The sequence below is a fragment of the Pituophis catenifer genome, unplaced genomic scaffold (genome assembly GCF_029215685.1).
Source record: "Pituophis catenifer annectens isolate HBS135680 unplaced genomic scaffold, rPitCat1.0.hap2 SCAF_6, whole genome shotgun sequence".
In the NCBI taxonomy this organism is placed as follows: domain Eukaryota; kingdom Metazoa; phylum Chordata; class Lepidosauria; order Squamata; family Colubridae; genus Pituophis; species Pituophis catenifer.
In genome coordinates, this window is record NW_027256886.1 from 5087038 (window position 1) to 5112129 (window position 25092).

Sequence of the window (25092 nt, forward strand, 5' to 3'; positions counted from 1 at the left end):
GTCCCTTGACAAAGATTGAGTTTCTGCCTCTGGCCCATTGACAAAATGGCAGGAAGATGGGAGCTGCTTCGTCTTTAAAACATGCTTCTCCATTTCTCATCCAGGGAAACATAATATTCTGCCCTTTTAATATTTCCTAAAATATTTCATTCTTCTAGGAAAGGGATGGGTGCTAACTTCCTATAGGTGGCTGGCTCAGTGGTTAAGACACTGAGCTTGTCGATCAGAAAAGTCGGCAGTTCGGCGGTTCGAATCCCTAGTACAGGTCTCCTGCGTGAGCAGGGGGTTGGACTAGTTGACCTCCAAGGTACCTTCCAACTCTGTTACTGTTACTGACTACCTGTATTGTATTTTGGCTGATGTTAAGAAAGAATCGCCAACTTTTCTAGAATCTCTGCCTCTAGAACGGGGGTCTCCAACCTGGGCCACTTTAAGACTTGTGGACTTCAGCTCCCAGAATTCCTCAGTCAGCTTTGCTTTTAAGACTTTTGAAGCTTTGCTGGCTGAGGAATTCTGGGAGCTGAAGTCCACAAGTCTTAAAGAGGCCCAGGTTGGAGACCCCTGCTCTAGAATATCTGCCTTCAGAAGTTGTGGGAGCGTCATCGCTGGAAGCTTTCAAGAAGAGACTGGACAGCCATCTGTCAGAAATGGTGTAGCTCTCCTGCTTGGGCAGGGAGGGGGGGTTGGACTAGATGACCTTACAAGGACCCTTCCAACTCTTGTTAATCTGAATCTGTAACTGGAAACAGAGCCAAGAAACTAGACCAGGGGTCTCCAACCTTGGCCGCTTTAAGCCTAGCGGACTTCAACTCCCAGAATTCCCCAGCCAGCAAAGCTGGCTGAGGAATTCTGGGAGTTGAAGTCCGCCAGGCTTAAAGCGGCCAAGGTTGACTCTCCGGCTGAGCGATCTGCACGTGGCCTCTGCCTCGCCCCCTCTCCTCGCTTGGCTCCTCCCCTCCTCCCCCGCCCCTCCCACGTCCCTCGACGCGCTCGCGCCCCCTTTCCCTCTCCCGATTGGCTGGCTAAGGCTCCGCCCCGTTGACGGCTCCCGGCGCATGCGCAAGTGCCTCCGTCGGCCTCTGAGAGGAAGCGGCTTGTGATGGAGGACGGAGGCGGCGGCGGCGGCAGTTGTCAAAGGCGGTCTAAGGCCGGGGGCTCGACGCCCGGCTCCGGAGACGACAAGCTGGCGGGGCCCTGGAGCAAAGACAAGAAGGATCCCAACGCCCCCGCGGCGGACAAGGAGCAGGAGCTGGTGAGAGGCCGGCGAGGCAGCCGAAAAAACCGCGCTGAGTCACGGCCAGGCCCGGAGCCGGGAAACGCGCCTTAGACCCGGCGCTTCTCTCGGGCCCATCATCCGCAGCCTGGGCTTGGAGTCTTTCCTCGCTGGCCAGGGCTGGTAGAGAAACTCTCCTGCCTCTGAGCATGTGCAGAGTGGCCGCCGGGTTTGGGCCGAGTCCCTCGCACTCGGCCCGACCCACCTCACGGGGTCGTTGTTAGGGTGAAAATAGGAGCCTTTGTGCCTGTTTGGCCGCCTTGAGGTACCTATAAATAAAATAAAAAGGCGGAATGCAGGTAGTCCTCGACTTACGACCATAACCTCCCTCAAGATTTCTCTTGCCAAGTGAAACGTTGGTTGTGGGTTTTGCCCCGTGTTACGACCTTGCTTGCCACAGTCGTTAAGTGAATCACTACGTTGGTTAAGTTAGTCGCACGGGTTGTAAAGCGAATCCGGCTTTTCCATTGACACTGTTTGTCGGAGGGTCGCAAAAGGGGGATCTTACATGACCCCACAACACGGCAACCGTCATAAATACGAGTCAGTTGGTAAGGGTCTGAATTTTGTTCCAGGTGACAATGGGCGGGGGGTGGGGGATAACGCAACGGTTGTAAGTGTGAAAAATAAATCATAAGTCACTTCTCGGTGGCTTATGACAGAACTCGGTGACAGAACTTTGAACAGTCACTAAACAAAACTGTTGTAAATTGAGGACTACCTGTATAAATAAACAATCTCATTTTATAGAATAGAATAGAATAGAATTCTTTATTGGCCAAGTGTGATTGGACACACTAGGAATTTGTCTTGGTGCATAGGTACATAAAAGAAAAGGTACATTTGTCAAGAATCACAAGGTACAACACTTAATGGTAGTCATAGGGAACAGATAAGCAATCAAATCATATTAGGAAACAGTCAATATAAATCTTAAGGATACCAGCAACAAAGTTACAGTCGTACAATCATAAGTGGGAGGAGATGGGTAATAAGAACAATGAGAAGATTAATAGTAATGCAGACTTCCTGTCTGTTTTCCTTTTCCTCCCCCAGAAAGGGTTAGTTGTTCCAGGGCTGCATCTGTAGCAACACCTGCTCTGGCCTGCCTCTGTGCTGGATAGTGAGCCTTCCTCCTCCTCTTGAGAGAAACAGATGACTGGCCGGTAAAAATCCAGGGTTTGGGCAGGTGGGCCAAGCTCCAGCCCATGTTCAGAATAGGCGACCTTGGAGAGTAGCAAAATGAGCATTTGGATGGGGGTGATGACAAAAGAGCTGCCCTATCCTTTTAAAGGAGACCCCTCCCAGTATTGGCAATGAACTTGAAAGCCATAGGACAGTGTTGGCGAACCTTTTCGGCACTGAGTGCTGAAATGGGAGTGTGCGCGCATGTGCGTGGGAGCACCGAACACCGGAAGAGCAGTTCCCTGGCGTGTGTGTGCGCGCAGGGAAGCTGAGCTTCTGGTTTCTAGCATGCACACGCACACCAGTCACCTGGTCTTCCGGTTTCTGCCACGCATGCGTGCGAAGAGCAGCTGGCCAGCGTGCATGCGCACGCCGAAAACCGGAAGCTCAGTTTCCCAGCGTGCGCTTAGATGCCAGGAAAGCCGCTTTTCTGGTTTCCGATGCTCCCGTGCGCAAGAAGACTAACTGACCAGCGCGTATGTGCACACCAGAACCCGGAAGAATAACGGGTGACGGCTGGCCTGCCCGGAGAGCTGGCTCTGCGTGCCACTTCCGGCACGCGTGCCATAGGTTTGCCATCATGGCCATAGGATTACTAAATTTGTTTGTTTGTTTGTTTGTTTAGATGTATTGGAGGTGGTGACCCTTTGAGAGTCGTATGCAATGAAGTTTCCTTTTTAATGTATGCTGATTATTGTACATTTAGAGTGACAATAAAGTTATTCTATAAGTTCTAAGGCCCTCTTTGGTCACCAGCACATTTCCAAATCTTCAGTGGTTTCCCGAGAATTGCCACCCTGGAGAGTTAAACAGAGGCCTTGTCATTAAAAAACTGTTACTGAGATTAACAGAATAACAGCATTGGAAGGGACCTTGGAGGTCTTCTAGTCCAATCCCCTGCTCAGACAGAAAATCCTATACCATTCCAGACAAATGGTTTTCCAGTCTCTTCTTAAAAACCTCCAGTGTTGAAGCACCCACAACCTCTAGAGACAAGTTGTTCCACTGGTTAATTGTTCTCACTGTCAGGAAATTTCTCCTTAGTTCTAAGTTGCTTCTCTCCTTGATTAGAATAGAATAGAATAACAGAGTTGGAAGGGACCTTGGAGGTCTTCTAGTCTAACCCTCTGCTTAGGCAGGCAACCCTACACCACTTCAGATAAATGGTTATCCAACATCTTCTTAAAAACATCCAGTGTTGGAGCATTTGCAACTTCTGGAGGCAAGTTGTTCCACTGGTTCATTGTTCTAACTGTCAGGAAATTTCTCCTTAGTTCTAAATTGCTTCTCTCCTTGATTAGTTTCCACCCATTGCTTCTTGTTCTGCCCTCAGGTGCTTTGAAGAATAGGTTGACTCCCTCTTTTTTGTGGCAGCCCCTCAAATATTGGAATACTGCTATCATGTCTCCCCAGTCCTTCTTTTAATTAAACTAGACATACCCAATTCCTGCAACCATTCTTCATGTTTTATCCTCCAGTCCCCCAAATCATCTTTGTTGCTCTTCTCTGCAATCTTTGTACAGTCTCAACTGCTTTTTTATATTGTGGTAACCAAAACTGGATGCATTCCAATGTGATGGTGGCTTGTGGGAGATTAAATACCTAGAACAACAATAAGGAGCAGTTGGGATGCTTCTGTGGGCTTTCCTGGTTTGGCTTACTTGCTAGATCTGCCTGAATTTCAAAGGAAATGCTGGCATTCATGATGTTAAGCCTTATTGCTATTTTTCTCAATGGAGATTTCTCTCACTGCTTGAAATTCATGTTTCTATTTTCATTTGCATATATTTATAATCAAATGTAAATTACAGTGCCATCATCACCTTGCTGTTGAATTGCTTTGTATTCCTGTTTCATCCATCAGTTCAGTTACAGTTCAGAATAGTTGAAAGATTTATGTTTTCAGAGAGGCCTGGATTTTCACATTTTTTTTCCTTCATTCTTTACAGTCTGAGGAAGACAAACAACTACAAGATGAGCTGGAAATGCTTGTGGAACGCTTGGGAGTAAGTTCTCTTCTTGACTGTGAACTTGTGAGATATCAGAATATACTTATTTTCCAAGTCCAGGGACTATGGAGCTTCATACATCAATAAACTGCACACTATACTGTAGTGACAATCCTATGTATAATACAAGTAGTCCTTACGACCACAATTTCTGCTGAGTGCAACATTTCTGTTGCTAAGTAAGATGTTTATTAAGTGAGTTCTGCCTCATTTTATGATCTATCTTCCTACAGTTGTTAAATGAATCACTGCAGTTGTAAAATTAGTAGCAGGGTTATTAAGTGAATCTGGCTTCTTCATCGGGTTTGCTTGTGAGAAGGTCTCAAAAGGTGGTCACATGACCCCAGGATACTGCAACTGTCATAAATATGAATCAGTAGTCAAGTGTCTGAAGTTTGATCATGTGACTATGTGGTTGCTGCATTGGTTGTAAGCGTGAAACATGATCATAAAGTCACTTTTCAACGCTATTGCAACTTCAGTCACTAAACAAACTTTGTAAATTGAGGACTACCTTTATATTCTTTCTGATAAGAATAGCTTGCACGTTATGGGTTCTACCCTATTCTCATAATGAAATTAATTCCCACTAGTTGACAGTGTTGATCCATCCAAAACACTAACCTGCTATTTATAAAAATGGTATTTTAAGTAAAACTGTCAACAGATAGTACAGATAGTCCTTGACTTGTGACTGTCACAGATCCCAGAATTTTCATTGTAAGTCATGACTATTGTAAATTGAAGCACCTACGTTGACCAGGCCCACTTTTATTACTTTGTAAAACAGATGTTTCGATTGGTTCATAGTGGTCATAAATCTAAAACCGCCTTTGCATCATTTTTTTCCCCAATCTTAATAACTGCATTCTTAGATGATCTCCAAAGCAGCAGAAAATAAAATGGGACAATTATCATATATGCTTTATTTGTAAAAGGGAGGGTTCCATTAAAGGGACTTCTGAGAAGTACCTTAGACATCTTCCTATTCAACAGTTAAGAGAGTGTGCAGAACAAATATCAAATTAGGAAGTATCAAATAGCTTTTCATTGAAAGTATTATATAAAAATAGAAATGTATGAATTTTGTGAAGATAAAAAATTATAAGGGGGTTTGAGGGGTTCAAGTTTTATAAAAGGGGATTTGGATGGGATTATACTCTGTGGAAGTCAGGGGGGTAGGGGTAGGGGGGGTTTGGGGGGGTTAGGGTGGGGAGTGTGGGGTGGGTTGGGGGGGAAAAATGGGGTGAAAATGTAATTGTAAAACTTTTGCAATAAAAAAAAAACAGTTAAGAGAGTAACACGGAAGAAAGCTCTCAGCATTGTTCTAACATTTGAAAGATTCTTGGTGATTTTTGTCTGACTATTGTGTGACCAAGAACAGCATAGTGGCCTAGTGGTCAAGACCCTCCCCACTTTGGAGTTTGAGAGTTCAATCCTAAGTAGCGGTGGATGTTTCTTTCCTAGGGCTCAAAGAAAAAATATTTGCTGCGAACACCGCATAGGCATCAGGAAGGGCATCTGGTCAGTAAACGCTCAGCTCCATCCAATTGCCCTTGACTCTACCTGAATAGGGACCACAGGGTCATAAAAAGGAAGGTTTTTTGTTATTGTGTGACCAAAAATGGTGGATAGACAGTTGCCTAATCCGTCAGGACTCTTCTTAACAAAACAGTTATGCCTGTTTCTAGTAATTATGCTCTTAGTGCAGGTCCCATAGCAAAGTTTTGAGCTGATTCATCCTGGCCATATTTAACCGAGGCAGCCATTTTGCAGGGAGGGCTTGGCAGGTAAATTTTTGTTTCCTTCCTAATAACAACCGATCGGATTGCAGGAGCAAGACACGGCTCTTTATCGCCCTGCCCTGGAGGAACTTCGCAGGCAGATACGCTCTTCTACAACCTCCATGACTTCCGTCCCCAAGCCCTTGAAGTTCCTGCGCCCACATTACGGCAAATTGAAAGAGATCTACGAAAACATGGCCGTGGGGGAAAACAAGGTGCGTAGCTCGGATTGATTTGAGGCTGTATTGGTGCTTACTTTACCATTTTTCTTTTTGTCCTTTCTAATAGCTAGCAAATGGGTCCCTGGTTGTCAAAAATCTAACTACCAATTTACTTGCTTTGCTCCTTTTTCTTTGCCTCAAGGATCAATCTATTCATAGTAGACCTTCCCATGAACTGCAAAATTGTTTTGTGCAGACCCCGGTGTGCGCACGTATCACCTCTCCTGCGGGAACTGCATGGGTTGCCGATTTGCTTCCAGGTGCAATTCAAGGTGCTGGTTGTCACCTTTAAAGCCCTTCATTGCTTGGGACCAGGTTATCTGAGGGACTATTCTGACCTAGGCTTCCTGAGAAAGCATATACCACAATCTTAGTCCCAAAAAACCTCTTTTATTGAGACGGCTGTGAATTATGGTCATTCACAGCCTGTAATGATTCACAAACAGTCTGTGGAGATTCTGACAGATGTCTGCTCGAGTTGACATAGTCGTTCAGGGTAATGTTATCCATTGAAATGCTGCCAGAGACCTAATTGCCGGTTAGTTTTGCAAGGCCACACGACTATATATGAACTAATTGCTTTCTGCAAAGGCTCATGTCCGTTTGCTCCTCTTTTATGTCTTATGGGAGGGGCCAAGCCTTACTCCCTAGTCACCCTTTTTCCCTTGATCGTTCTTGCCTTCTGGCAGCTCTGTGCATGCACACACTGGGAACAGGCTCACACTGTTCTTCTGCCTCGCTAATGTCAGATTCCGGAGGCAGCACATAACTACCAGATGGTCCTGGCCCCCTCTCTGCCTCCAATGCAGAGCCCTCTTCCAAGCCTTCCCCAGACTCCAGGACTGGCCCATGTTCCTCCCCAACCTCCTCACTGTCCGACTTTGCTGCCAGCTCCGCTGGCCACCAGCGGGCCACAACAGGAACATCTCTTGCCGGTCACATGTACCCGACCCACTAGAGTGGAGAGGCGAGGAATGTTTCAGGTCCCGCCCCTAAGGAGGTACATCTGGTGGGACCCAGAAGAAGGGCCTTCTCCATGGTGGCTCCCTTACTCTGGAATATCATCCCCCCAGAGATTAGACTGGTCCCCACTTCGACACTCTTTCAGAAGGCCTTGAAGATGTGGGCCTGGGGAACCCAGAGCGGGATGGAGCCCATTAAATGGCTGGTATGAATGTGTGTGCCGTTGCCGGGGTGAGAGAGTGGGGGTTGCTATTCTGTTATTTTTATTTTTTTCTTTTATATTGTGCTTTTATATCCTTGCAAGCTGCCTTGAGTCGCCATGTGAGAGTAGGCACCAATATAAATTTTCTAAACAAACAAGCAAACTAGCAGAACATTAACTGAGTGGCAAATGAGAGCCAGTTTGGCTACAGGCTAGTACCTGGGAGACTCTGAGTTCTAGTCCCACCTTAGGCAATTAAAGCCAGTTGGGTGACTAGTCCCAACTGTCACTCTCTCCCAAGCCCCCATCGAGCTTGGTTGACAAGCCGGTGGGTCCATTCCTTTCACAATCAATGGATCAACACTCAAGTTGAGCTGAAAAAAGCAGGCCCTGCCCTTGCTAGGAAGAAAATAAAAATGGGTGGCAGATGATATGGAACCCACGAGGGCTCCTCCAATGTGAATTAAAAACTTCCTGTTATAGTTGGGTTATAAGAGGACATTACCGTACTTTTCGGAGTATAAGACACACTTCCTCCCCCCCCACCCCCCAAAAGAGGGTGGAAATGTTGGTGCGTCTTATACACCAAATGGAACCATTTTTGGCCTCCCAAACCCCCCACGTGTCGTGTTTTTGCCCTCCCCGGCCCCCAGGAGCACTCTGCAGGCCTCCCAAGCCTTCTGCGCGTCCCATTTTTCCCAAAAACGGGACACACAGAGGGTTTGGGAGGCCTGCAGAGTGCTCCTGGGGGCCGGGGAGGGCAAAAACCTTTTCCCCCTTGTTTTCTTCTTCAAAATCTTGGTGCATCTTATACTCCAGTGCATCTTATAGTCCGAAAAATACAGTAATAAGGAGAGGGACTGTGTTGCTCCTTCCTTTGAGAAGGGGGGCCCAGGAAGACATGGAGGGTTTTTTAGCATGAAAAAGCCAATAGCATCTTTATGTTAGGAGAGAACGTTCTTAATGTTGTGTACAGGTAGTCCTTGACTTATGACCACAATTGAGCCCAAAGGTTCCATTGCTCAGTGAGCTTTGTCCCATTTTACAACCTTTTGTGCCCCACAGTTGTTAAGCGAATCATGGCAGTTGTCAATCATGTCATTAAGCAAATCTGGCTTCCATCATTGATTTTACTTGTCGGAAGCCAGCTGGGAAGATTACCAATAGTGATCACATGATCCTGGGCCATAAATACATGCCAGTTGCCAAACCCCTGGATTTTGATGACGTGACCATGGAGATGCTGCAACAGTCATCAGTGTTGAACACCGGTCATAAGTCAGTTTTTCAGTGCTGTTGTAACTTCAAACCGTCACTAAATAGAATAGAATTCTTTATTGGCCAAGTGTGATTGGACACACAAGGAATTCGTCTTTGGTGCACATGCTCTCAGTGTACATAAGGAGTGTACATTCGTTAAGAATAAAAAGATACAACACTTAGTAATAGTCATAGGGTACAAATAAGCAATCAAGTCATACTAGGAAACTCAATATAAATCGTAAGGATACAAGCAACACAGTTACAGTTATAAGTGGGAGGAGATGGGTGATAGGCACAATGAGAAGACTAATAGTAATAGTAATGCAGACTTAGTGAATAGTTTGACAGTGTTGAGGGAGTTATTTGTTTAGCAGAATGTACAAAAAAATGTTTGTAAATCTAAGACTATCTGTAGCCATCCCTGAAGATTCTGAATTGAAATATTGTTATTTATTCAGGCAGGCTGTAAAGTCTAACACAAAGTGATGTTGCTATCTTTTTGTTTTAAGAAGTTTTAGCCAGAGATGATGTTCAATACAGTCTTTTAACATTTATTTTTCTTCTTACAGCGTTTTGCCGCGGACATTATATCCGTTCTGGCCATGACAATGAGTGGAGAGCGAGAGTGTCTGAAATATCGGTTGGTGGGGTCTCAGGAACCTTTAGCTTCCTGGGGACATGAGTACGTGAGGTAAGGAGCAAGCTGAGATGTTTGATGATCTAGAAATTAGTAATACAGGTAATCCTCCACTTACGACTGCAACTGAGCCCCAGATTTATGTTAAGTGAGAAAAAAAAAATGACATACTGTTTTGTTTTATTTTAAAATCATGCTATTTCTCTTCCGTTGCCGCTGCAGGCATCTAGCAGGCGAAGTCGCCAAGGAGTGGCAGGAAATTGACGAGGCAGACAAGACCCAGAAGGACACACTTCTAACTCTTGTGAAGGAGATTGTGCCGTACAACATGGCCCATAATGCTGAGCACGAGGCCTGTGATTTGCTGATGGAAATTGAGCAGATGGATATGCTGGAGGAATATATTGACGACAATGCCTATGCCAAAGTTTGTCTCTATTTGACCAGGTGAAGGAACTGTACTTTCTGGATTCGTGGAGTTCAATTCATAAGAGTTGGCAAGGCTGAATTAGGCCATTGATACCAATCCTTGGATGAACACAAAAATCCTGATTAAAACATTCATGGTCAGTGGCTATCCAAACCAAATTTCTCTCCATAATTAGTTCTATGGTTCAATTACCAAAGTCCCCACCCCCCCGGCTTAATTGGAAATTTCATTCCTGTTACTCATATCCTTTATTCTTTTTCTGGACTCTGAAACAATGCAGAACAGATCTTAATCTTCTTCTGTCTGCTATCTTTTCAGATTCATGAAGAGTGCTATCCACCCCTCCACCTGCTCAGAACTATAATGTTTCCAGTTCCCTCCTATCTTATTCTTCTAAAATCCAAATGGACCTTTTTCTCTCTTAGCTTTTGAACCAAATTTCTTCTTTAAGTGTGGAATTCAGAATAGCACTCAGAAATAATAGAATAAGAAACTGTCATTCTACTGAGGCAGTCCAATATGACAAAGAATTGTTGCAAAGAAATGCAGGACCTTAAGTGTAGGGCAGTGTTTCCAAATCTTGGCAAATTTAAGACACGTGGACTTCAACTCCCAGAATTCTCCAGCCAGCCATGCTGGCTGGGGAATTCTGGGAGTTGAAGTCCACGCGTCTTAAAGTTGCCAAGATTGGGAATCCCTGATGTAGGGTATTCAGAGTCCAAATTCTGATTGATTGTGACAGGCTTGCATTCATTTACACATGCAAAAAAAAAAAAAGTGTCTTTTGTGCTGAAATTCACCTGAATCTGATAAGAAAGGTATAACCAGCCATAATTCTAAAATTTATCAACCAGCTCATCATTTTACAAAATGCTTTCCCCACTCCCCGCCTTAAAGGAACCAATTCCCAATTTAGATAACTTCTATATTTGCTGTTCAGTAGGATTTCTGTCTGCTTTTAACTCTTCCATGATGGTCATGACAAAATTGTGGCTCCCGTATGCCTCAATGTGCACATGGTGATTATTTGTTTCTCTTCCAGCCCATCTACAGGATATTTTTCACGAGTTTGATTTTCCCCATCGCATATTGAAAACTTTAATTTGACAGCAGGGACTGATGGTCACACTAAGGTTTGGGGAGCTACCCCAAAGGACTGTGTAACATTTGTGAAAAATGGAACAGTTGGCTAACGGCTAACCAACTTCATTTTCTGCCTCTCCCTTTTTTATTTTTCAAGCTGTGTGAGCTATGTTCCCGAGCCAGAGAATTCTGCCCTGCTTCGTTGTGCCCTTAGCATCTTCCGCAAGTTCAATCGTTACCCTGAAGCCCTGCGTTTGGCCCTCATGCTGAATGACATGGAACTGGCAGAAAACATCTTCATTTCCTGCAAAGATGTGTAAGTAGTGCTCTTTAGAATTGGGGTGCTGTGGACAGATCCACAGGATTCAGGGTTAGGTGAACTGAGAATCGTTAAGTCTAGAGCCTTGTCCAAAGACAAGCCACAGTCCAGCCAACTTGAGGGTTGACACACCCTTTGATTCACATGTATATAAAAAAAGATGCTGGAGTAGGGGAGACAATGCCGGGAAGCAGTTAGAGCCAAACTGAACCAGTTAAATATAAGGTAAGGAGTGGAGGGAAGCATCCCTGGAAAACAGCTGATTAAGCCGTTATCCAGCTAAAAATAAACCTAGGAGGAGTGGAGGAGAAAATGTTGGAGAGCAGTTAAAACCAAACTATGATCCAGTTATTAAACAAGGTTAGGAGTGGAGGGAAGCATCCCTGGAAATCAGCTAATTAAGCTGTAATCCAGTTAAAAATAAACCTAGGCGGAGTGAAGGAGATATCGTAGAAGTTAGTTTTAAAGTTTAAATTGATTTTGAAATGTTTGTAAAAGAGGAATAAAATACTTCGTGTTGGTTTTTAGATGCAATTTTGAAGAAATACTGATTGAATTTGGGTCTTTGAAGTAAGGGAAATATATGAAATACTGATTGTTAAAATGATAAATGAATATTATAAAAAGCTGTCTAGATTTGGAATTTAAGATTAAGGGTGATACTTAATAGAATGTTAAATGTTAGAACAAAATGTTAGATTGAATGGAAAATTGGGTTTAGAACTTTTTTTTAATTTTTTTTAACTTTTTCTTCTTTAAGATGGTAATGGATGAAATTTGGAACCTATGCTTATTTTATACCGGATCAAACTTTTGCTCTAAAAAGATATGTTTTATGTCTAAAATAAATAAAAAACATTTTTCAAAAAAAAAAAAGATGCTGAGACTCTAGAAAGAGTGCAGAGAAGAGCTACAAAGATGATTAGGGGGCTGGAGGATAAAACACATGAAGAACGATTGCAGGAATTGGGTATGTCTAGCTTAAGAGCCACAGTGGAGCAATGGTTAGACTGCAGTACTGCAGGCTACTTCTGTTGACTGCTGGCCACAAGCAATTTGGCAGTTCGATTCTGACCAGCTCAAGGTTGACTCAGCCTTCCATCCTTCCAATGTCAGTAAAATGAGGACCCAGATTGTTGGGGGCAATAGGCTGACTCTGTAAAACAGCTTAGAGAGGGCTGTAAAGTACTATGAAGTGGTATATAAGTACAAGTGCTATTGCTACTAATGAAAAGAAGGACTAGGGGTGGCATGAGAGCAGTGATATCTGAGGGGCTGCCACAAAGAAGGGAGCCAAGCCAAAGCACCTGAAGGCAAGACAAGAAACAATGGATCGAAACTAATCAAGGAGAGAAGCAACCTAGAACTAAGGAGAAATTTCCTGACAGCGAGAACAATTAATCGGTGGAACCGCTTGCCTCCAGAAGTTGTGAATGCTCCAACACTGGAAGTTTTTAAGAAGAGATTGGACAACCATTTGTCTGGAATGGTATAGGACAGGGGTGTCAAACGCTTGATTTCATTGCGGGCTGCATCAAGGTTGTGTTTGACCTCTGGGGGCTGGGGGGGGGGGCATGGCCAGGATGGGTGTGACCAGCTTGACATCACTCGTGTCGGGAACGCCTATGGAGGCCTGAGTGCTTTGCCAGAGAAAATGGGCTCTCAAGCTCCGTTTTCAGCTGCAGTGGCCTCTTGCGCAGCCGAGTTCTGTTTTCACTGGCAGAGGCACCGCGGGCCAGTCCTTGGTTGTTTCTAGGGCAGCCACGCAGACCAGATCTAAGCACCATGTGGGCTGCATCCCCCCCCCCCCAGGCCTTGAGTTTGACGCCCCTGGTATAGGGTTTCCTGTACTAGAAGACCTCCAAGGTCCCTTCCCAACTCTGTTATTCTGGGACCACATCAGGAAGGGGAGAACCAGGTAGTCCTCAACTTATGACCACAGCTGAGATAAAATTACTTTTTTTTCTAAGCTGGACAGTTAAGTAAATTTTGCCGCATTTTATAACCTTGACCGTTGAAAGACGGGGAGTTTTTACAAGCTTTCCAAATATATTTTTTTTAAAAAGTGCAGTTGGAAGACTAAAGCCACTAAACATGTCCTGAACCAGCAAAAATGAATGAAGACTCAGCATCCATTTTACCTCCAGGCCTGGAGCAGCAGAGATGTTTTCAAGGACTTCTGGAACGATGGGAGCCCTACAGAATTGCCTGAAGGATGCAGTTTCAAAAGGGCAGATGCTGCAAGAGAGACAGCAGGCTGCCTAAGATCCTGACTGCTTGCTTGCGGCAACCCGGAGCCTGCCATCTCGGCTTGATTCATTGGCTGTCTTTCAGACAACAGGCCCTATGCCATGCAGGGCTTTATAGATGATCATCAGCACCTTGAATTGTAGCCAGAATTCAACTAGCAACCAGTGCAACTCAAAAAGAAGGAGGAAGATACATGGGCAGACATCGTTTTTTTTTTATAAAAAAATATTTATTAGCCCTCCTTGACTCCCATCTCACCTAGAAGTGACTGTGGGCGACTTGCAAGCACCAAAAGCCAATAAAAGATTAAAACAATAAATACTCATAATAATAGTAATATTGTCTACACCACTGCATTTGGACCAGTTTTAGCTTCCGAATGGTTTTGAAGGACAGCCCCATGTTGCAGTAATCCATACATGTTATGTTTATTATCTGGCTCCTCATTTTACCAACTATGGAAGGATGGCTCAGCCTTTCATGGTTTACTAAGGTCGGTAAATCGAGGACCCAGATTGATTGGGTGGGGGGGAATATGCTGACTCTATAAACTGCTTAGAGAGGGCTGTAAAACACTGAAGCAGTATATAAATCTTAAGTGCTACTGCTATTCATACTTTTTCTCTCTTTTTTAACGGGGAACACAATCTTCTACGAAGAAGGAATCTGAACATGACTATGTCAAAGCTTCACATATTTCCAGTTATCTCTTTAATAATTTGACTCCATCTACAATGACCAGAAAGAATTATGAGGACTCGATTTAGAACCTCTGTTAAGTACCAGGCTTTCATTCCAGAATAGAAGCAATAGATGTACAAAATAAAACAATGAATCGTAAATAATAGTCCAAAATTGATCATCCAGGACCAATATTACAAACTTCTAGGGGAAATTAAAATGTTGCTTAATTGAAATTGATAATGCTCAATGTTTGGAAACTAGGGTGAGGAACAGTAACTTTCAGTGAAACCTGCCAACGTTATCAATAATCATGATCATCTTCCTGAGATGGGATATCTTACTTATTTGATGACATTTATTATGACTGCCTACTTTAGCAGGCTCTGGGCTGCTTACAGAATCCATTGCTAAGTTAATTAAAAACATGAATCTGGACTAAAAACAGCCATTAAAATACAGCCCTCCCCTGCGAGCAAAATTAGGTTTTAAGGGATTTAACCCTCACCCTAACTTCTGCTGACTGCCAGCTGTCTGCAATTTGGCAGTTCGAATCTCACCAGGTTCAAGATTGACTCAGCCTTCCATCCTTCCGAGGTGGGTAAAATGAGGATCCAGATTGTTGGGGGCAAGAGGCTGACTCTGTAAACCGCTTAGAGAGGGCTGTAAAGTGGTATGTAAGTCTTAAGTTGTCACTGCGTTTTTTTATTTACCAGCTGAGCTCTCAGACTCAGCTGGACTATCAGACTTTCCGTAGCTTGCCAAGAATCCTTATCAGTAAGCTAAACTGCGCATGTCTCTCCACCTACATTCCTTCACACTCTTTTCTTCTCCTGCCAAGAAGTCCGACCACAGAGAGGTGGCCGGCACGAACTTTATCAAAAATGTAACTATTAGATTAGTAAGATGTTTTATTTTCTTTATAACAAATAACTGAGTTTTTCTTAGAAGATATGTCTTCGGGTTTGTTTTCTTAAAGTATGCTGGCAAGGAAATCGATCCACCCCTCTTAATCAAGGTGCGATTATCCCAAAGGCAGAATGGGATTAATCAGCGCCCTGACACAAATGCTATTGCTATTTTGGAAACCCTGGAAGACTGAGCCCCATCCATCCCTCTGGGGGATGCTGTTACTCCTGCAAAGCACAGGCTCTTAACAAAAAAAAAAAAAAAAAAAAAAATGAAGGCCACCAACAGGATATTGCTGAGATTTAATACACGACAGTTTGACTCCATCATCTTACAGTCCACTCTAGCTAATTATTTTGTTTGCTTTTTTTTTTTTTTTTTTGCAGAGTGGTTCAGAAGCAAATGGCCTTCATGCTGGGCCGCCACGGAGTCTTTCTGGAGCTAAGTGAGGATGTCGAAGAATACGAGGATCTTACAGAGATCATGTCCAACGTCCAGCTCAACAGTAATTTTCTGGCCTTGGCTAGGGAAGTAAGTTCTCTCGCACTATCACAAAGTGGTTGTTTTTTTCCCTAGTAGGATTTTGAATCTTGAAAAAGGAGCAGTGTGTGGAAATGACTTGCGGAAGGTCCATTTACAACAGGGGTGTCAAACTCATGGCCCATGGGCTGGATGCGTCACCCGCTGGCCATGCCCATGCCCGGTTTAGCGAAGTGGAAAAAAGTTGGGATACATCATGTGACTACTCCGTGACAATGCCAGTTTGACACCCCTGATTTAGAACAAGGCAAGGGATAAATGTTCAGTCAGAATGACAAGTCAGATATAAACTCCTGGGAAAGCTTTTCAAGCAATCTGGCTTAATTTTAAGAAATGCCTCCTTATCCCCATCCTATAGCATTATTTTGCATCTTAGTACCATCTACTGTGGCAAACGAGCTGAGAATGCAGCCTGCCGATACTCTCAGTTTATTTCCTTATATATATATATTTTCACAATGGTCATTATATTTTTGAAAAGAAGGTCAAATGTTAAGGAATAACACAGGTCGGACTTGCTTAGTGACTGTTTCATTTAGCCACCGTTCATAGTTAAAATGGTGGTTAGAGAGTACTTTTATGACCCAAGTCCTCACATTTACGATCTTTGCAGGTCTGTAATGCAAAGAAAAGCTGAAATACGATCACAAGCACAGTTGCTCTTTCACTTAGCAGCCGCTTTGCTTAACAACCAAGTGTGTTGTCCCAACTGTAGTTGCTAAACAAGGACTGACTGTATTACTTACTCAAATTTAAGCCAGATTGAACATTTGCGTGGATGTTTTCACTGTTTTTCATTTGATGCAAGGATGAATTTTAATCAGTTCTCAGGCATGGAAGGTTTTTCAACGTATCAATTTTGCTGTGGGTTCTTTTCATGTTTTGGTTTTAACCTGAATATGTTACTAGAATCTATCTTGTTTTCAACAATCAGGATATTGAATGACGCAGTGGCATGCAAATGTAATTAGAATCTGGAAAGATTTAGCAAATCGTAAAAAGGAGTATAGAGGTTAAAACTTGTTCATGATACAAACCGCTCAGCTAAATATGTTGCATTGAAATTATCTGGGTAGAATGAAGCTTAAAGATTGCAGTTCTAAATATATTTTGTATATTTCATTGTAAGCCAGCTAAGACATTTAGCATTTAAACTGTGAGATATAATAAAGTTGGTTGTGTTGTCATCTAGTTTTTGGAACCAAGTGCTCAGAAACTAAATACTGTATATAATAAAAACTTTTGAAATGGAAAATGTCTTGGGCTGAAGAAATTTGTGGCTACACTGCAGTCGGAATTAAACACTGGTGCTGCATTGTTTTCTTAGGAATGCTGAGCGTGTGTTTAAATATTTGAAATTAGTGCTGGTCTACTTACGTACCATTTCTCTGCTCTCACCTCTTCTAACAGTCAAGGCTGATTATTTGACATTAAATGCTATCTGGACAATTTAGTGTAAAAAATGGCATCTTGAGATTGCCAATACCTGTCCCCATTTCTAAATTTCAGTTACAGATAAAACAGGATTTGCAGTCATGGAGTCTTTTTTCATCTCCGTATACTTGTGTGGGGTGATCAGTTATTTGATTCTAACCCTTTTTGTGACCACTCTTTGCAAGCAGGGTGCAAAACATTTTGAATTCAAAACAGTTCCTTGGAAGAGCTGTTCTGAGCTCACCTGGAATGTTCTGGCAACATTACCGAGATACCAGAAGCACTCTGAATGTAAAACAGCGAAGTTCAGCTCAAAATATTTCCAGCAAGGTCAGAACAACCTGGTTTAACTTTGAAAGAGTTCTTTCAAAATCATAACATTTCAAAGTCAACATGTTTTGCATTTCTAATGAACAGAAATGCTCAGCAGGGCATCTGTGTTCAGCAAGAGTAAAAAAAGAAAAAGACTTTTTTTCTGGTTTTCAGTAAACCTTTCCTTTGATTTGGGCATTCATCCAACACTGCAGGGAACTTGAGATTCTTATGCTACTGATAGCCCCTTAAAACTCATTTTTCCACAAATTTTCCCTAATTGCATTGGTTGAAAAGTGGAGGGCAATTACTTGAGAATTGAGTAACAGAAAAATTATAAAGTAAGCCAACTTACTTCTCGCAAACTGTGGTTTTAAAATGATGTGCTGTGATCTCCTGGGAAGATACAGGCAGCTCTAAGAAAGTTGTGTTTTCCTCAAAGTGACTGAGTGGGCTATCTAAATGAGCTTAGTTATTACTTTATCACTGTATGCTTATTCTGCAAGTGAATTTGTTTAATATATTATATTTGAATAGCATTAATCTTCATTTTAGGCAGGGTGGATAAAAATCAATGATTTTTTTTAAAAAAATCAGATTTTTTTGATTTTTATCGAATTTATTTTAATAAAAAACTTTCGGGGTAAAAATCTATCGTAAGATAGTTTTCTATTTAAGATACATAAATAATTTAGTTTATTCAGCATGAAACGGAGCTTAGTTATGTAGCATGAGGCTGTATATTCTGCAACACTGGGACTATCGGTGAGTCAACAGTGGGTCAAAGGAGTAGCAGAGATGACAGTTGCTCTTTAAAAATTATGATTTAAAACGAGTTGATTTAAATCAAGCCTTTTTACTAGTGATTTAAATCATGATTTAAATTGTGATTTAAATCAACTCGATTTAAATCAAATCCACCCTGATTTTAGGTTTTTTTTTTTTTTTTTTGGTAACTTAAAAGTGGGGTGAATCACACCTAGTTTGGTCATTCTGTGATTCCATTATATATTTTAAACATGGATAGTGGATTAATTTAATAATCAGGTGAAGACTTGTTTTATACATTAAAGACATCAAAGATAACTCTTTCTTTTGCCTCCAGCTGGACATCATGGAGCCCAAGGTGCCAGATGACATTTACAAAACACATCTAGAAAATAACCGTAAGTGCTGGGCTTTAAAACAGTGAGGTCCTTGCTGACTCTGGGTTCACTAGAAAATTGATGGAATATCTTGGTTGGTTGCAACTCTTGTCATCAGTCTGATTCACATCATTTGGATTTAATTTGAGTATGGAGAGGGGCAGTTCTAACTATATACAGTAGTGGCCAAAATTATATCAATTTTTATGAAGGATTTGCTATTAGAATAGCAGTTACAGTATAAAGAAGTAAAGTGAAACACATAGAAAAAACGAGATATACAAAAATTATCACCATGTCAGTGTGTGGCCCTCCCGAGCTCCATTTTCACTGACAGAGGGTTGCAGGAGGCTGTGGCAGCCGAAAACGGAGCTCGGGAGCCTGTTTTTGTTGGCAGAAGCACCACAGGCCGGTCTTTCACTGTTTCCAAGGCCACATCTAAGTACCCCACGGGCCACATCCGGCCCCCCGGCCTTGAGTTTGACACCCTTGCTCTAAATCAACCCCCCTGCTCCCCCACCCTCAGCCTTCCGTTTGCCCATGGTTTGCGAATTACAAAATCCAGGCAACTTTGACTATTCAACGGGCAGCTAGTGACATTGTAGTTGCTTTGATGGCCAGCGTGTTGGCTAGGCTGCAGCTTCTTAAAAACGATCTTTCTGGCACTGCACAGATGTTTTTTGTTTGTTTGTTTGTTTTTTAATTTGATTTATATGCCGCCCTTCTCCGGAGACTCAGGCCGGCTTACAATGCGTTAAGCAATAGCCTTCATCCTTTTTGTATATTTTATACAAAGTCAGCTTATTGCCCCCACAAACTGGGTCCTCAATTTACCCACCTTAGAAAGGATGGAAGGCTGAGTCGACCTTGAGCCTGGGGAGAATTGAACTCGCAGTAATTGCAGGCAGCTGGATGTTAAATGCTGTCTTAGGAGGCATTAGCATCCTACGCCACTCAGGCTCAGATGTTTCATAGTTCTGATCTGAGGCAGGAGCAACCCATTCATCCTTGCGTTCTCTGCTCCCTCAGGGTTTGGCGGTAGCGGTTCGCAAGTGGATTCGGCTCGCATGAATTTGGCTTCCTCCTTTGTGAACGGTTTTGTGAATGCTGCTTTTGGCCAGGACAAGCTGCTGACGGATGATGGCAACAAGTGGCTCTACAAAAACAAGGACCACGGTGAGGGAGGACAAAACCCCAAGAACTGGGGTGGGTGGGGGTGGGGGATGGGGAGAAGGGATAAGGTGGAGACATTTTGCTCCAGAGTGGGAAATTTTGCACTCACAAGAGATGCTGTCTGGCAATGGATTCATTATTGGGTAGAATTTAGAACTCTGCTTCTGTGATCTGTTTTCTAAGATCCTGGTGTTCTGTCCCCGTCCCACACACGCACCCCCAGAGATGGCCCGGAGTTAATAAGCCACACGACAAAGTCTTTGAAGATAAAGCTGGCAGCAACCCAGTGGCTAGCTGCCAATTCAGACTTTACTCACACAAAACAAAGATTAGACTGAAAGCATTCCGATAAAGCAGGCAAAGTTTCAGCAATACAAGGATTAGTCCAAATGCAGTCCAACAAGGCAGGCAGAAGTCCAGTAACACAGAGATCATGGATTATTTCTAGTTTTTGCTCATCACAAACTGAACCGGCCACCACACCCACATTTATACCCTGTGGGGTGTGGTCCAGTGACTCAGCTAATCTCTGGCACGCCTTCCCCTCTGCTGCGCACGCTCCTCCCTGTGCCACTGTCAAGGATCCAGCCAGCACTTATCTCCTTCGTCGCTGTCCACCTGTGGCTGCGGGGACGTGCTTGGCTCTGGGCCTATCTCTTGGCCTTCGGTGTCCTCCGGAGGCATTGCCAGAGAGGAGGGTCCTGGAGAGGGAGGCCTTGCCAACTCCTCTCGCTCACTCTCAGAGTCTGCATCTGTCGATAGCCCAGGCTCAGGAAACGGAGCCACAACACCTGGAAACTCACTGGTGTCACTCAGCAAGTGGCAGAACGAGTTGATTTTGCCTGAACTCAGAAATCAAGAGGGTCAGTCAGGTCTAATTAGTACCAGGATGGTAAATCACCAGGAAACCCCAGAACTGGGATGGCATGATTCTGCCAGAAGAAATTGAAGGTCATTTGTGTAGTGCTGCCCAAAAAATTGCATGGATGTGTTCTTAAAGCTATCGTGAGTCTGGATGGACTCGAAATTTGGATTCAGATTGCCTTTTATTTTATTGGTATAATTGGTAGAATGCTAACGGTTGATACTGATAGAATATTTGTAGCTCAGGTTTGGGATCCTTGGTGCTCTCAGCTCGGTGGGTTTTTGGCAGACATTTCATTATCGAAGTAGATAACATCATCAATACTAGAAGAAAATGGGATTTGCTCTTACTCATTCCTTCTCTCTCTCCCTCCCCCCCCCCTCACACACACTCATTCACTCACTAGTGGCTCCTACCAACACTTCCACCAACACTGTAGGGCAAGCCATTAGCATATAGAAAAATAAGAGCAAACCCTACTCCCTTCTAGCACTGATGATGTTACCTAGTTGGATAATGAAACTGCTGCAAAACCCCCACTAAGATCAGAAAGCACTAAGAACCCCCAGCTAAGAGTTGAATATGACAGAATGCTGCACCATGCTATGCAGGCAGTGGATTTACTTTTACACAGGCCAAACTTAAAATAGGTATAATAGGAAGTTTAATTTAGAGTTCCAGCTTTGGACTGCAGAAGGCAGATCAGTCCCTAGATGACAACAAAGAGCTGCTTGTATCTGTTTGCTGCCTCTCGTGGCTGCCTGGATTTTTGCAGCCCAGATCCTCCGGTCTTATCCTAATATTTACAATGGCAGTTGCTCTTTTATGAAGGGGGCTGTAGGCTTCCTTTCCCACTCATCCATTATTTCAGGCATTTTACCTTCTCTTCCATGCCTTGAAGTGAGCTTAAACAATTGGCTATTTGGAACGAATGCAGGGATGAGCAATCACTCTCCACATATATCTTCATACACCTCCTCCACCCCCCACCCCCCATCCATATGCGAATTAGGACAGCCCCAGGAATCACAACATATTGTGAATAGCTGGGAGTGGATGGATGCACGATTTCCCAAGTTGTTCATTACTCAGAATTGATTAACGCTGGCAGGGAGTAAAACAGAAATCAATAGAAATGGCCATAGTTTGCATATGTATTCTGGTATTCTCATGACTCCGTTTATTCTGCAGGGATGCTGAGTGCGGCAGCCTCGTTGGGGATGATCCTCTTGTGGGATGTGGATGGGGGCCTCACCCAGATTGACAAGTACCTGTATTCCTCAGAAGACTACATCAAGGTGAGCAACCCTGCTGCAGAGGTGGTATTCAGCCAGTTCGTACCAATTCAGACGAACTGGTAGCGGAGATTGCGGATGGGTCTGCCCACCCGCCCCGGCTCTATGCCATCCTATTTAGGCACAGTTTTGAGGCTGGGCGACTGCGCGGAAAGTGCATGAACAAAGCGAGTGTGCGCGCGTGAGGCGAACCAGTAGCAACAAAATGTGAAACCCACTGCTGCCCTACTGCTAATCTAAATGCTCCCACGTGGAGCAGATAAAAACAGAGTCCTTTGAACTGAAATCCCTTTTTTTCCCCTAAAGCTTCATACAGATATAAAAAGTGCTGTAGCTCCATTTTTGTGCTATCAATCCCTCTTCTGTTCATGTCTGAGCAGTTTTTGTTGGGGGTGGAGTGGGGCTTATTCATCATTAGATATATCTCTTTCTTTAAAAAATATATATATACATTTTTCTGTAACACACATTAGTGCTGTTCTGTCCCCGTCCCACACACGCACCCCCACAGACGGCCTGGAGTTTATTTTATTTTATTTTATTTTATTTTATTTTATTTTATTTTATTTTATTTTATTTTATTTTATTTTATTTTATTTTATTTTATTATTTTATTTTATTTTAATTTATTTATTTATTTATTTATTTATTTATTTATTTATTTATTTATTTATTTATTTATTTAATTTTTATACCGCCCCCTCTCCCGAAGGACTCGGGGCGGTGAACAGCCAGAATTAAAAACACACAATACAAATATTAAAATACATTAAAACAAATTAAATTATCTTTGGCTTCTCCAATTTTAAAACCCCTTACCCATAAAATTCACCCAATTAAAATTTTAACCCAGCCCGGCTTGCTGAAATAAAAAAGTCTTCAGGGCCCGGCGGAAGGTCCGGAGGTCCGGGATTAGTCTTATCCCTGGGGGTAGCTCATTCCAGAGGGCGGGTGCCCCCACAGAGAAGGCTCTTCCCCGGGGGGTCGCCAGCCGACATTGCCTGACACACGGCACCCTGAGGAGACCCTCTCTGTGGGAGCTATTGGCCGGTGGGAGGTTATCGGAGGCAGAAGGTGGTCTCGTAAATAACCAGGTCCTAAGCCATGGAGCGCTTTGAAGATAAGAACCAACACCTTGAAGCGCACTCGGAAGACCACTGGAAGCCAATGCAGCTCGCGCAGGAGAGGTGTCACGTGGGAGCGCCATGTCGCCCCCATAAGTACCCGCGCGGCCGCATTCTGCACCAGTTGGAGCCTCCGAGTGCTCCTCAAGGGGAGCCCCATGTAGAGAGCGTTGCAGTAGTCGAGGCGGGAAGTGACGAAGGCCACACGACAAAATCACACAACACGATAAGCCACACGACAAAATCTTTGAAGATAAAGCTGGCAGCAACCCAGTGGCTAGCTGCCAATTCAGACTTTACTCACAGAAAACAAAGATTAGACTGCAAGCATTCCGATAAAGCAGGCAAAGTTTCAACAATACAAGGATTAGTCCAAATGCAGTCCGACAAGGCAGGCAGAAGTCCAGTAACACAGAGATCATGGATTATTTCTAGTTTTTGCTCGTCACAAACTGAACCGGCCACCACACCCACATTTATACCCTGTGGGGTGTGGTCCAGTGACTCAGCTAATCTCTGGCACGCCTTCCCCTCTGCTGCGCACGCTTTTCCCTGCGCCTCTGCCGAGGATCCAGCCAACACTTATCTCCTTCGTCGCTGTCCACTTGTGGCTGCAGGGACGTGCTTGGCTCTGGGCCTATCTCTTGGCCTTCGGTGTCCTCCGGAGGCATTGCCAGAGAGGAGGGTCCTGGAGAGGGAGGCCTTGCCAACTCCTCCCTCACTCTCAGAGTCTGCATCTGTCGATAGCCCAGGCTCAGGCAACGGAGCCACAACAAGTGTTTTGTAAACAGTGTATCGTCTGGGTCAATTTATGTTGTACATATAATAATAATGGTAATATTATTTGTACATATTAATCATTTAGATATATCTCTTATTGTATCCTGTATTCTGGACCGTGTTTTCCTTTCTTGTCTTTCCTCCAGTCAGGGGCTCTCCTGGCTTGTGGCATCGTGAACTCTGGTGTGAGGAACGAATGCGACCCAGCCCTTGCGCTGCTCTCCGACTACATCCTTCACAACAGCAACACCATGCGCATTGGTGCCATCTTTGGGTGAGGATAGCAAATGCAACAGCACTTATGCTTATATACTGCTTCACAGTGCTTCACGGCCCTCTCTAAGCGGTTTACCGAGTTGGCCTATGACCCCCACAACAGTCTGGGTCCTTCTCAATCTGCCTAGTCTTCTATTTCTTCCTCATGCAGCGCAGTGTCAGGGTTCCGACGGATGCCCTAATTAAATCATGAGCCTCGAGCCAAGCTTCAAAAGAAATCCAGTTATTTATTAGGAGCTTCATGTCGGCACGTTCCAAGTGAAGCCAGCTCTGACCCCACGTAATTTACGACCCAGGCTTGACCCTGTTTCCCCCCTCTCTCCAGGGTGTGTCATCAGTCACATTTGACAACGGAGCAATTTTGCGGGTTGTAGAGATCATTCCCCTCCGGCTGCTATGGGTAATCCTGGGAGATAGCCTTGAGAGAGATATCTCTGGAATGTGCTTTTGTTTTTGGCTGCTGTGCTGCCTTCGCCATTTTCCCATCCCCTTGCCGATGGCAACTCAAGAGCAGGCCAGGGATGCTTTGCGAGTTGACACACAGGCTATATCCTTCAAACCATGTTGTGCTCTCCTGGCAGGCTGGGACTGGCCTACGCGGGATCCAACCGAGAAGATGTCCTGACCTTGCTGCTTCCTGTTATGGGGGATTCCAAATCCAGCATGGAGGTGAGAGAGAAGAAACCCTAAAGATTGGCTGAGAGATCTGTGGTGGGTATGGAGTGGGGATACAGAATTGGAGATCCTTGAGTCTCCACCTAAGTGGGACTTTTTCACAAAATGTTTTGAGGGCAATGGATTGCAGAGCGTGTGGACTTCAACTCCCAGAATTCCCAAGCCAGCATGGCCTGGCTGAGAAATTCTGGGAGTTGAAGTCCACAAGACTTAAAAGTTACCATGTTTGGAGACCCTGCTGTAACTTGCAAGAAAAGGCTATTT

At 43.9% G+C, this 25092-nt stretch overlaps 1 protein-coding gene across 1 annotated transcript in view; it reads left to right on the forward strand.

Annotated features, from left to right (window-relative positions):
* The first annotated feature begins 1061 nt into the window (after positions 1 to 1061).
* Positions 1062 to 25092, forward strand: part of PSMD2 (proteasome 26S subunit ubiquitin receptor, non-ATPase 2) — a 38333-nt gene continuing 14302 nt past the window's right edge. The window contains exons 1-12 of the mRNA XM_070946516.1: positions 1062 to 1252; positions 4408 to 4464; positions 6302 to 6466; positions 9470 to 9591; positions 9760 to 9984; positions 11208 to 11366; positions 15596 to 15740; positions 18601 to 18661; positions 19670 to 19816; positions 21870 to 21976; positions 24024 to 24151; positions 24735 to 24822. Of these exons, the coding sequence (XP_070802617.1) occupies positions 1100 to 1252; positions 4408 to 4464; positions 6302 to 6466; positions 9470 to 9591; positions 9760 to 9984; positions 11208 to 11366; positions 15596 to 15740; positions 18601 to 18661; positions 19670 to 19816; positions 21870 to 21976; positions 24024 to 24151; positions 24735 to 24822 (1557 nt within the window). The 5' untranslated portion in view covers positions 1062 to 1099. The remainder of the gene's footprint in view (positions 1253 to 4407; positions 4465 to 6301; positions 6467 to 9469; positions 9592 to 9759; positions 9985 to 11207; positions 11367 to 15595; positions 15741 to 18600; positions 18662 to 19669; positions 19817 to 21869; positions 21977 to 24023; positions 24152 to 24734; positions 24823 to 25092) is intronic.